Source organism: Aquarana catesbeiana, linkage group LG06 (assembly GCF_042186555.1).
Source record: "Aquarana catesbeiana isolate 2022-GZ linkage group LG06, ASM4218655v1, whole genome shotgun sequence".
Taxonomy (NCBI): domain Eukaryota; kingdom Metazoa; phylum Chordata; class Amphibia; order Anura; family Ranidae; genus Aquarana; species Aquarana catesbeiana.
The window spans coordinates 316,018,619-316,032,176 of NC_133329.1; the positions used below are offsets into that span (position 1 = coordinate 316,018,619).

General features: G+C 45.1%; 1 protein-coding gene across 2 annotated transcripts in view; it reads left to right on the forward strand.

Moving 5' to 3' along the window:
* The window catches only part of FTCD (formimidoyltransferase cyclodeaminase), a 74,182-nt gene that overhangs the window by 15,004 nt on the left and 45,620 nt on the right, over positions 1 to 13,558 (forward strand). For both annotated transcript variants that reach the window (XM_073633708.1, XM_073633707.1), the window contains exon 2: positions 3,715 to 3,898. In XM_073633708.1, the coding sequence (XP_073489809.1) occupies positions 3,715 to 3,898 (184 nt within the window). The remainder of the gene's footprint in view (positions 1 to 3,714; positions 3,899 to 13,558) is intronic.

Sequence of the window (13,558 nt, forward strand, 5' to 3'; positions counted from 1 at the left end):
CTAGTTTTACATTACAGCAGGAGAGCACCCCAGGCTACAGGTAGATCCACATCCACTATAAATATAATTCAATATAATTCAAATATAATTTTAATATAATTCAATAAATTGTTAATTTTTATAAACATCACTTTCTGATCACTAATTGCTGAAGTAACCGCTTTTCCACTCGATATTCTATATACCAAGAATCCCCTTTCCCTTCCCCTAACCCCTGCCCTTTGCATTTATGTATCTCAGTCAATGGACAGGGGTTTTCTTGAATCCTTTGGCCTGCTGAAAGGACCTATATATTCGGGTGAGGTCAGGTGATCGCTGTTCTGCGCCATCTGGACGGCTGTCTGGGTAGACGTCTGTCGTACACCCTAGGCTGAAGATTGGGCCTGTCCTGGGGCCATCTGACTGCCAGGCTGTGTGAGGGCCTGTCCAGAAGTAAGAGGTCAGCACAGGGTTGGGACTGCGGCTTGCAGTCCAACCGAAAGTGACAGTTCTGTTGGCCGGAGAACCTGTCAGTGGTCGAAGGGAAGCTGTCGCCACAAAAGGACCAATCACCTTTACCAGGGACCACAGTGAGTAACTGAAGAAAGTATCGGACCATATTCTCACCGAACAGGCACGGTGGAGAATTGGGAAACTTCAGGTGGTAATCAAGTCGGGGACCCAACCTGCGGAGCAGATGCTTGCAGGGCATCCTTGAGTCAAGCCAGGGACCTCGCCGGTTAACAGGGGTGAAGCTTGAGAAGTATCTGGAGTGCCAAGCTAGGGACCCAGCAGGGAAGCGTGGGTGATGCTTGAGGAAGATACCACTGCCATCCTTGGAGGAGCTCAAGGGATTCAGAGGGCCTAGTGAGAGACCAGGAGCTCAGTGTTTAAGAACTACAAGAGGCAGTTGTAGTGGAACTGAAAGAACTGTTAAAGGACTGTTGCCATAGGGAAAGCATTCCTACATGTGCAGAAGTGGCCCCTGGCTGGGGCCATTCCCTGCACGGCTGTCCTCCTATTGAAGTCTCGGAGTCTGCCAATTGAATCCATAACTACTTAAGGGTGTCCTGGCCCTTTCCCCCAAAAATACAAAAAGGACTGTCAAAAGAAATAAAACCTCTTGCATCCAAGAAGTGTCTGGCGCCCAATGACTTTCACCATCTTTGCACACACTATGCCTCACAACCCACTACATATTGAAGGATGTCAGCTGTCTTTGACCTTGAAGGTCCTCGTTAGACTGGACAAGGCCAGAGACCTTGCTACAATTGATATTGGGGAAAGGGAGCTTAAAAAAAAAAAATGGTCTTGCAGAAAGGGCCTTTGATGACTCTGTCCCCCACTGTCTAGAATGCAGGTACATTTGATTCTGTAAAACTATTAATGCTTTATGCAATTCTTCCATTGCTGACTTGGTTATGAAGGTGCTGGCTGCATGATGCAATCCTTATCCTGTCTTCACTACTTGATTGTGCAACTGACCTGGAACAAGCTTGTTCAGCTGTTGGGACACCTAATCTCTATATACTTGCATACTACTGTTCTTCTTGAAAACGGGGTGTGCTTAGCTGAAAGCGATTTATCACTTCACAACTGTCAAATAGCGCTCAGTCTCCCCTATCACAAGTGCATGGAATCAGGGAGAGTTTGTGTTCAAGAAAAAAAAATGTTGGGACTTTAAAACCGTTCTAATAAACCTTTTTCTGGTGGCAGTCACTTAAAGGCTAAGTTCTCCTTTCTGAATATGTCACACCTGTATTTAGGGTGGAGCATGTTTAGCATACACCCCCTCTCCTCCCTGTGACAGCGGACAGGGAATCCATGGCGTGCACCCACTGCCACAATTTGAAACCAGTACAGCACTCTGCACACAGAGCCTCATCATTCATTCAGTTTTCTATTAATGAATGTACTACAAGTACCGTCAGTCATTGCGGCTGACGGTTTGTAGCTCTCAATGAACTGTGAGGGCACTAGTGAGCAATCTTGTAGTTCATTGCTCTTACTGCTCTCAAGTAACTGCCTGCCCATATCACATATCAGGGTCGTCCTGGCAGTCTGCAGGAGCCTGGCAATGCACCCGCAATCTGGCAGGTGCAATGCATAAAAAGAAACTTCTTCTTTTTTCTAATATATATATATATATATATATATATATATATATATATATATATATATAATTTTTTTTTTTTTTTCCCCCAAAAGGTGATGTATCCTTTAAGAACTACATGTGCCTAATTCAGGCAAATATTTGCAGCAGTGTCAATAACCTTACCGACACATGTTGTAAATTCATGTAGTTCTTGCAACCGCCACTTTATGAATCTATTTCTAGGGCAGCAACACAATCTAAAAGAATTACTGCCAGTTCTCAGGCTGGTAAAGTGGTGGTAATTAAGACCAACTCTGAGCTGGCGTATAGAGGTACACCAGTACTCAGAGCTGGCAGTACCTACCTGCACAGGGCTGTATCCCTAGCCAAAAGCTAACAAAGATGATATCATTGCCCTTATTTGGGAAATGATTGTCACTGGGTGGTTAGAGCTGATATGGAACTAAAAGACCAGTTCTCCATAAGCTCTGCTGTACTTTTGATTGACCGCATTTGGCAGTGGGTGGATTTGATAGCTGCTATTGGGCTGAATAGCGATTATAAATCCACACATCGTTGTGAGCTGTCAATCAGTCGGGCACCACCTTCCTCAGCCTGTCAGTGACAGGTGTAGTGGCCAGAGAGGGAGTGCATTGGAGTGCCAGTGTAGATAGAGTACAGACATGAAGAGATTTATGTACCTGTCTGTGACTTGAGTGCTGCACCCTGGTGGAATTCTAAAGGGTGTCTCTGAAACCCTTCGTGTGTGTGTGTCTAAACTGATTTGACCATGAAGAGGGCTCCTCTTCCTGTTGGCCTTCATCCCCCCCCCCCCCCCATGTTTCTTTTTGGTCAAACTGGATGAGATTATTTTCAGCCTAACTATGAATATGGCTACATTACACAGAGATCCAAGTGCTAGAGACAGATTGATTGAAAATATTCTTTATAGATGGCTATTACAATTTATAATCTACATTAAAGTACTGGTATTACCCTAATTTCCTCTCATGTTGACAGTTGTCACCAATCTCAGTTCTTCTACTCCTACTTTATTTTCTGTTGCATTTCTGGGACTCAATGTGTTCACTGACTGCAATGAAAGCAGGACAGGGGTTTGAACCCTTCCCCACTCATTTTGGCTGGAGTTAGTTTACATGTTTGACACAAAACTGTAGATGTTGTAATTACTGGCTAATAAAACGCCATGGTGATATCTTTGTTGGTTCAAGAATTTCTGGATTAAGGTCAGTACTGGCCCTCCATAGATAAAAATCATTGGTTTGTCTTTCCTCGGCACACGTTACCATATGAATGGTAAAGCTCCAGGAAAGTCTGAACCCAGTCTGGGGGGGGTGTATCTCCATAGTGCATATTTTCTGTATATACAAATATTGTATATACTTTTCATCTTTGCTATTAACACAAAATGTAAAAAAGTCCTTGGGAAAGTTGTTCTTGTAGACTTTCACTGCAATGTTTCTAAGATCCAGTTATTGACCGCTGTCATTTTGCTTATCTCCATAAGTTTTTACTGAGAAACAATGTGTGTTTTATTTTTATTTTATTTTTTACAGCTATTCAATTTAATTGATATCCCTAAATAAAACAACCCATATTTACTGAATATTCATCTTTAGATTATTGATGCAGTAGCTGCAGCTATTTCACAGACGGAAGGATGTCGCCTGCTAGATGTTGATCCTGGAGCCTCCACCAACCGCACAGTGTACACCTTTGTGGGTTCACCAGAGGCGGTCATCGAAGGAGCCCTGAATGCAGCAAGGGTTGCTTTTAAGATGATAGACATGAGCAAACACAAAGGTGAGCAAGTGACTGTATTCATACCTCCTAAGACTATATTCACTGCCCTTCACGAAAGGTTGTTTTACATGCATTGTCCTTTTACGAAGTATGTATTGAGATTTTCTTTCTTGAACATCACGGGACACAGAGCCACAGTAATAACTGATGGGTTATGTAGGTACCACTAGGTATTGGACACTGGTCACGCCCTAAGTAGGAAGTTCAACCCCCTATATAATCCCTCCCCTTACAGGGATACCTCAGTTTTTACACCAGTGTCTTAGGTGTTGGACGTGTAAAGATGTCCTGTGCTGAAGCTCCAAAGGGAATATCCTGATATCCTATACTGGGGCAAGCCAGGCGAACCGGATCGATTCAAAGTGTCCTTTCATGGCCAAATTGAATGGTACCCAGGCCTTGTGTCCAAAGAAACGAGGTTTTACCTGTAACGCTTCTCTTTTTAGAGAGCTGGACCCCGCATATCAGAAAAGGGTCTTTAACACCTTATTTTTGGCTGGGTGCTTTACAGGGCCAGAACTAAGGATCCCCCTATTGGTAGGGGGCCACCAGTCTCTGACGATTTTTTCAAACAGAGCCCACCGTGACAGCTGAAGATTGGGTCTGTATATACAGAATCCTGCGGCTGGATAAGGTAAGAGGAGATTCCACAGAATTTTAAATTCTAGTAGGTTTTCTCCTTTTAAGGTAAATGCATGCTATGCCTATTGTGACCACCGGGGGCTGCCAAGAGCACATACCTTCTCATGCTGACTTCTGTCTCAGCGTTCGACGCTGCACAAGCTCCTCCGACCGGCTCCAGGTAGGATGAGATGGGGGGGTTTTCTCCTCTGGGATTCCCCCCAGGCTAGGGGGAGGCCGCAGGAGGGCTGTAAGGCGGTTTTACACCGCACTGTCACCACCGCTGCTGCCGCCGCCGCCAGGCTGCCATTGCAGGTGCAGGCCTCTCTCCTTCCTCCTCCACCCCAAGCCTTCCTCCATGCTCATCCCGGAAGGGTCGGCTCGCGCGGGAAGCGCACGTTTTTTGAAAAAAACTAAGGCGGGGCGGTAGAGGGGGGGGCGGGGCATCAGAACAGCGTCAGCGTGCTCAGACGCCCACATTGCCAGAAGCAGTGCTATTTAAAGCACACTTTACAGGTGCTCTGAGTCTTTGGAGGGACACAGAGCTGACAGTCGCATGTAAGGTGGGTCACAGGCATTCTCCTAGGCTGCATTTACTAAGGTAACACCAGACTGGGCATTTGGTAGCAAGGCTTTTGCCAGACTACATCGCTCAGCAGTCAGTGTTCATTTTGGATACCTCCACCTTGTTGCTTTGCACTATGGGTAGAAGAGGTTCAAGTACCCCCAGAACCAGAGACACTAGGGGATCTCATTCGGGTTCTGAGGACCCCCTGTCTGCAGCATCCCCCCCCCCCCCCAAGGGGCCAGGGACGGCTGGCCAGGGATAGCCGTTGGGGTCAGGGGCTGTACCTGCTTCTGGCACTTCAGCCCCTGTATACATTACACAAGAGGTTTTTTCCTCAACCATTACTGGTTTAGAGGAAAGATTATTGGCCGTGATTACATCTTCACTCAGTGGAAGAAAATGTACTAGGCCTTCCTCTGTTTCCCAAGACCCTTGGGTAGAGGAGCTCTGGGATAAAGGAGAAGAATCTCTTTCAGAGGAATAAGATGGGACAGATGATTCCTCTTCTGAGGAATCAGGTGGAGAGGGACCCTCTTCGGCTTCCCAAGAGGAGAAAGTCTTAGTACAGATCCTTACTGGATTGGTCCGCTCCACATTTAAGTTGCCCATATCTGAATCGGTTAAGGAATCTTCTTCTTCTTTGGGGTCGCTGAAACCTTCTCAAACAGCACATGCTTTTCCTGTTCATAATTTACTTGAAAAGCTCCTTTATTCTGAGTGGGATCACCCAGATAAGCGTTTTCTTCCGACGAAAAAGTTTTCAATACTTTATCCTATGGAAGAAAAATTTATTAAAATGTGGGGAATACCGGCCATTGATGTGGCCATTTCCTCTATAAATAGTAGTCTGACTTGTCCTGTAGACAAAGCTCAGATGCTCAGGGATCCTGTGGATAAAAAGATGGAATCCTTATTGAAGGATGTTTTTTCCTTAGCAGGATCAGTGGCTCAACCTGCAGTAGCAGCGATTGGAGTCTGCCAATACTTAAGAGACCATGTTAAGCAGGTCATCAAAGTTCTACCTGAACAGCAGGCCCAGGGGTTCGCTAACCTTCCAGCGGCCTTATGTTATGTTGTTGACGCCATCAGAGATTCTATCATGCATACCTCTCGTCTTTCACTTGGGTTGGTGCATATGCGTAGTATCCTGTGGTTGAAAAATTGGTCAGCCGAAGCACCATGTAAGAAGCTGTTGGCTGGGTTTCCTTTTTGTGGTGCAAGAAGAGTAAGCGTCCGTCTTTCAAATGGACTCTTTCCCCAGTGCCAGGGGCATCAGCCTCCAGGCAGTCACGACAGCCTCCTCCGTCTGGGGCAAGAAACAAGAGTCAACCCCAGGGACAAAAGAAGTCCTAGGGGAAGAAGTCTACTAGACAAGACACTAAGGCCTCTTCATGAAGGGGCGCCCCCGCTCGCTCGAGTGGGGGGAAGACTGCTACAGTTCTCAAAGCTCTGGCAGGAGGACTTCCAGGACAGATGGGTAATCTCCACGGTAACCTTAGGGTACAAGCTGGAGTTCCAAGAATTTCCCTCTCCTCGTTTCCTCAGATCAAGTGTTCCCAGAGAAGAAGCAGTCGCTCCTTCTAGCGTTAGAGCGACTTTTGTCACAAGAGGTCATTATGGTGGTTCCCACAAAGGATCAAGGATTGGGCTTCTATTCCAACCTTTTTACGGTCCAAAAACCAAATGGGGGATGTCAGACCCATTCTGGATTTAAGAGATCTGAATCGATTCCTAAGGATTCAGTCCTTCCGCATGGAATCAATTCGGACAGTAGTCTCCATCCTGCAGGGAGGAGAATTTTTGGCATCGATAGACATCAGAAATGCATATCTACATGTGCCCATTTTTCCTGCTCATCAGAAGTTTCTGTGCTTCGAGATAGGAGGGTGCCATTTCCAGTTTGTGGCTCTGCCCTTCGGGATAGCCACTGCACCTCGAGTGTTCACAAAGATCTTGGCTCCTCCTCTGGCCCGATTTAAGGGCTCAGGGTATAACTGTCATAGTATACCTAGACGACCTGCTCTTAATAGACCAGTCGGTAGCCTCCTTGAACGGGAACTTGAGGACCACGGTCAAGTATCTGGAACACCTAGGTTGGATACTCAACCTAGAAAAGTCTTTCCTAAAACCAGTAAGAAGACTGGAGTATTTGGGTCCGATCATAGATACAAGCCAGGAGAAAGTATTTCTTCCTCAGGCAAAGATTACTGCTTTAAGGGAGCTGATTCTGACAGTCAGGATCAAGAGGTCTCCTTCTGTCCGCCTTTGTATGAGGCTGCTAGGAAAGATGGTGTCTTCATTCAAAGCAGTTCCCTATGCTCAGTTTCATTCAAGACTGTTGCAACACAGTATTCTGTCGGCCTGGAACAAGAAAGTTCAGGCATTAGACTTTCCGATGCACCTGTCTCATGCGGTGCGTCAGAGCCTCAATTGGAGGCTCGTACCCGAAAACCTGCAGAAGGGGAAATCCTTTCTGACGGTTACCTGGACGGTGGTAACAACAGATGCCAGTCTGTCAGGCTGGGGATCAGTTCTGGAACAGTCTGCGATCCAGGGGCTATGGTCCAAGTCCGAGAGGACCTTGCCCATCAACATTCTGGAGATCCGGGCGGTATATCTAGCCCTAAAGGCCTGGACTATCAAGCTACAGGGTTGTCCGGTCATGATTCAGTCCGGCAATGCCACAGCAGTGGCTTATGTCAATCATCAGGGAGGCACCCGGAACCGAGCTGCTCAAAAAGAGGTGAACCAGATCTTAGTCTGGGCAGAGATGCATGTGCCATGCATATCGGCAGTTTTCATTCCAGGGATAGAGAACTGGCAGGTTTACTATCTAAGTCACCAGCAGTTATTCCCAGGGGAATGGTCTCTGCATCTACGTCTTTTGGGCCATATGCCAAAGATGGGGGGGGGGGGGTTCCAGATGTAGATCTCTTTGCATCCTGATTCAACAAAAAGATAGACAGACAGATTTGTGGCAAGGACAAGGGATCCTCTTGCATGCGGACGGATGCGTTGGTGATTCCGTGGCATCGGTTCTCACTGATTTATGCATTCCCGCCTATTCTGCTACTGCCACGACTCCTTCGCAGGATCAGGCAGGAAAGGAGGTCAGTACTTCTGGTGGCCCCCGCTTGGCCCAGAAGGACTTGGTATGCAGAAATAGTAAGGATGACGGTGGGTTCCCTACCGGTACGCCCAGACCTGTTATCTCAAGGTCCAGTGTTCCATCCTGCCTTACAAACGCTAAATTTGACAGTTTGGCTATTGAGAGCCAAAAGTTCGTTCTGAAGAGTCGTGGGCTTTCAGGTCCTGTGATATCTACCTCGATTAATGCAAGGAAGCCAGCTTCCAGAATGATTTATCATAGAGTCTGGAAAGCTTATGTATCCTGGTGTGAATCCAGGGGTTGGCATCCCAGAAAATATGTCATGGGTAGAATTCTTGATTTTCTACAATTGGGATTAGAGATGAAGCTGGCCTTGAGTACCATCAAGGGCCAGGTCTCGGCCTTATCAGTATTGTTTCAGCGGCCACTTGCTTCGCATTCTTTGGTCCGACACTTTATGCAGGGGGTGATGCGTCTTAATCCTCCGGTTAAGGCGCCCCCACACCCCTGGGACTTGAACTTGGTTCTGTCGGTGTTACAGAAACAGCCTTTTGAACCAATACGTCAGATTCCTTTGGTCTTGCTGACAAGGAAACTAATTTTTCTGGTAGCTATCTCTTCTGCTAGAAGAGTATCAGAATTGGCAGCTCTTTCCTGTAAAGAGCCTTATTTGATTGTACACAAGGATAGAGTGGTATTGCGCCTTCATCCTAGTTTTTTACCGAAGGTGGTTTCAGATTTTCATTTAAACCAAGACATTGTTCTGCCTTCCCTTTTTTTTTTTTTTTTTTTTTTTTTTTTTTTTTTTTTTTTTTTTTCCAGATCCCTGTTCTCCGGAAGAGAGGTCACTACATTCTTTGGATGGAGTAAGACCAGTCAAAAGCTATCTGGGAGCAACTGTTCAAATTCACAAAACAGATGTTGTTTTGTTCGTGCTGCCAGAAGGTCCCAATAGAGGACAGGCAGCGTCAAAAGCTACCATTTCTAAATGGATTTGACAATTGATTATTCAAGCTTAAGGTTTAAAACACAAGATTCCTCCGTTTTCAGATCAGGGCACATTCCACAAGGGCTATTAGTGCTTTCTGGGCAGTGCATCACCAGGCCTCTATGGCTCAGATCTGCAAGGCCGCAACCTGGTCTTCAGTCCATACATTCACAAGATTTTATCAGGTGGATGTGAGAAGGCATGAGGATATTGCCTTTGGGCGTAGTGTGCTGCAGGCAGCGGTACAAGGTCCTCAGGTCTGATTGCACCCTACTTGGTTGTGATTTTCCCCCCCTCAGTTGGCATTGCTTTGGGACATCCCATCAGTTATTACTGTGGCTCTGTGTCCCATGATGTTCGAGAAAGAAAATAGGATTTTTTTTATAACAGCTTACCTGTAAAATCCTTTTCTTTCGATGGACATCAGGGGACACAGAGGTCCGCCCCTCTTCTAATACACTTATATTACTTTGCTACAAAACTGAGGTATCCCTGTAAGGGGAGGGATTATATAGGGGGTTGAACTTCCTGCTTAGGGTGTGACCAGTGTCCAATACCTAGTGGTACCTACATAACCCATCAGTTATTACTGTGGCTCTGTGTCCCGTGATGTCCATCGAAGGAAAAGGATTTTACAGGTAAGCTGTTATAAAAAATCCTATTTTTTTTTAAACAAATGTACAGCTTAATACAACAGGTAATGCATAAAAAAGTACAATACGATAGGGGCTATTGGGTCAATAATAGTGAAAGCAGTGCAAGATAAAGTGGCTATTGATACAAAAAAAGGCCCCGAGACCAAGCTTCAGATATACAGCTGCGTAAAGGAGTTCATGAACTCACGGAGTCTGCATCTCGTAGCTGATTGGGGCCACCGACACCCTAATGGAGGTTGTATTCGCCCCTGAACCAACTAGCGCACAAAGTCCATGAAAGCCCAAGACAATAAGGCTGGATTCACACCTATGCTTTTTTTAGTGCATTTTGCAAATTTGCACTACAGTTCAATTAACATGGATTCCTATGGAACATGTTCTGTAGTGCAAATCTGCAAAATGCAAAAAGCACTAAAAATGCATAGGTTTGAATCAGGCCTAAGAGGAGAAGAAATGAAGCAACGAGGAAAAAGAATTTGGCGAAGAGGGTACATGCATTGTCCTTCATCTCCATGGATAGTGCATTTTGATGGAAACTGTACCAAAGCTTCATTTCTTTTAGTGCATCTGCAGTGCAAAGGTGTAAATGCAAAACTACCCAAACGTGTTTTGCATGTTGGCTGCCAAATGTGCATAATAGGTTTTGATATTTAAGCCCTTCTTTCAGCATTGGGGATGTTAATATTTACTTTCCAGACTTCAGGGATTGAGCCTTTTTAGTGTAGGTGTAAAAACACTAATTTAGAGCATTTAACAAAAGCAGTATTGCTCTAAATGCATATGCACAGTTAACAATTTTATTTAAAATGTAATTTCAGTTTTGAAATAAACTACCTACAGTGCATCCAGAAAGTATTCAGAGCTTCACTTTTTCCACATTTTGCTATGTCAGTCTTATTCCAAAATGGATTAAAGCAGAGTTCCACCCTAAAGTGGAACTTCCGCTCATCGGATTCCTCCCCCCCTCCGGTGTCACAATTGGCACCTTTCAGGGGGGAGGGGGGTGCAGATACCTGTATAATACAGGTATCTGCACCCACTTCCGGGTATAGCTAGCCGCAGACTCCCCGCCCACCCCCGTTGTGTTGTGGGAAATACACAGTTCCCACAACACAACGGGGACCAGTGTAGACGCGCAGCGCGACTCGCGCATGTGCAATAGGGAACCGGGCAGTGAAGCCGCAACGCTTCACTTCCTGATTCCCTCAGTGAGAATGGCAGCGGCAGCACCCAAGGGTCGAGGGACGGTTCGGTCTCGGGTGCCGACATCACTGGACCCTGGGACAGGTAAGTGTCCTTATTTTAAAAGTCAGCAGCTGCAGTATTTGCAGCTGCTGACATCTAAAAAAAATTTTTTTTTGTGAAACTCCGCTTTAAGTTCGTTATTTTCCTCAAAATTCTACAACCAATACCCCATCATTTATACAACATGAAAGAAGTTTGTTTTTAAGCTGGCAAGATCAGAAAAAGGGTGGTTACACTGCTGGAAAAAATGTGTGCTATACATATTAAATGTGAATGGGGCTTGTCAATACTTTTATAGTGATTTCTGTTCATCTTTTAGATGTTGGTCTTAATAATTTGAATCTTGAAATGTTGGCCGTTGAGCTTTTGTGAGTTATTTTAAGGTTTGGTTTTGATTTTTGGAGGTTTAGGTCCTAGTGACTGGTCTTTTTAATATAGATTTCATGTTCATACTTGGTCTTCTAATGTTCAGTGTAAAATGAATAATTGCTTTTGCTTGTCTCTGTAGTGCTAAGTGGTCCAGCTTATGATTTCTGTGGTGGTGGGGTGTTTTTTTTTTTTTTTTCTCTATGGTGATTAGTGTAACTGGTCTGGCTGTTTGGTCCCAGGTTCCATTTCCTGATGGAACAGGAAAGCAGCCTAGCAGCCAGTCAGAACAGGATGTACGTGTCATATTGACACGTACATCCTAGTGAACCAGCCTTAAAGAGGGTGGTTCACTTCAATCCATCATGAATGCTGCTGCCAGACTCATCCACCTTACCAATCGCTCTGTGTCTGCCACTCCTCTCTGTCAATCCCTCCACTGGCTTCCGCTCGGCCAGAGAATTAAATTCAAAATACTAACTATGTACAAAGCCATCCATAATTTCGCCCCAGCTACATCACTAGCCTAGTCTCTAAATACTAACCTACTCGTTCTCTTCTTTCCTCTCAAGATCTCCTGCTCTCTAGCTCCCTCGTCACCGCCTCCCATGCTCGCTTCCAGGACTTCTCCAAAGTCTCTCCAATCCTATGGAATGCCCTACCCCAATCTATCCGCTTATCTCCTACTTTATTAGCTTTTAGACGATCCCTGAAAACCCTTCTCCTCAGAGAAGCCTACCCTAACCACACCTAACAACTGTATTTTAATTTTCTCCATCAGCTCATCCCCCACAGTTATTACCTTTTTTTGTTTCCACTTGACCCTCCCTTCTAGATTGTAAGCTCTAACGAGCAGGGCCCTCTGATCCCTTATGTATTGATTTGTATTGTAAGTGTACTGTTTGCCCTCATGTTGTTGTAAAGCGCTACGCAAACTGTTGGCGCTATATAAATCCTGTAGTATTATTATTATGCAAATTGGATGCAGATTTTCCGCATCCAATTTGCACAGCAGGAGATTGTGACCTGCTCTCCTCTATGGAGCTGGTTCACATATCTCTGCAGTGGCTCAGGTGCAATTTGCCCAGGAGCCCTGTGCGTCTTTTGGTCTGACTTCAGCCAAAAACTCGGGCTGAAATCGGACCTGAAACGGTGAACAAGGACGCACCAGACCCCTGCTGTGAGCCGCTGCGTGCTCATATGTGAACCCAGCCTAAAGCCTCGTACACACAGTATGATTGTTGGCCAACCGAGTGTCTGATTTTTGTCAAACAGGTGTGTGCCAGGATCTTGTCTTGCATGCGAACGGTACACAGTTGTCGTGCCACAAACACAAATGTAGTGATGTACTACAAGGAAATTTATCTCTTGAGCGCCACCTTTTGGGCCCCTTCTGCTAATTTCGTGTTTGAGCATTGATTCCGAGCATGCATGTTTATACTTTCGACTTTTGCCTGACGGATTTGTGTACTGACCATATGAAAATCTGAGGTCAAACCGCTGTCCGCCAAAAATTTACTAGCCTGCCTTCCAACATTTGTTGGACGAAAGTTGGACAACAATTGGCAAAAGGAGCGTACTAACGGTAATATTTTAAGACAACAGTCTGTCAACAGACAATCCCCTGCCAACAATCGAACCATGTGTACAAGGCTTTAGAGTAAAGGATAAATTAATTCCAAACCGGAACTCCTCAGTAGGAGTAAAGTCCTGGATGTACTATGGGGAACTGTGGCAAATGCTTTTGCCAAATTTTGATACACCTTGTCCACAGGCCTTACTTTTATTTAGATGACGGCTCGCTTCCTCATGGAATGTTATCAGATTGATCTGGCAACAACAATCTTTCATGAATCCATTCTGCTTACTATTAATGCTACTATTTTCAAAAGCAAAATCTTGGATATTGTCCCTAATCCCCTCAACTATTACATACAATCAATGTTGGACTGACTGGCATGTAGTTACCAGGTAAATATCTTGGCCCTTTTTAAAATATTGGTACCACATTTTTCAAACTTTCTGCCAGTATTGAAGATGTACATTAAAAATTGGAATAATGGTCTGGCTAAGTTATTTGAGGACTCTCTGGTTTAAGCCATCTTGT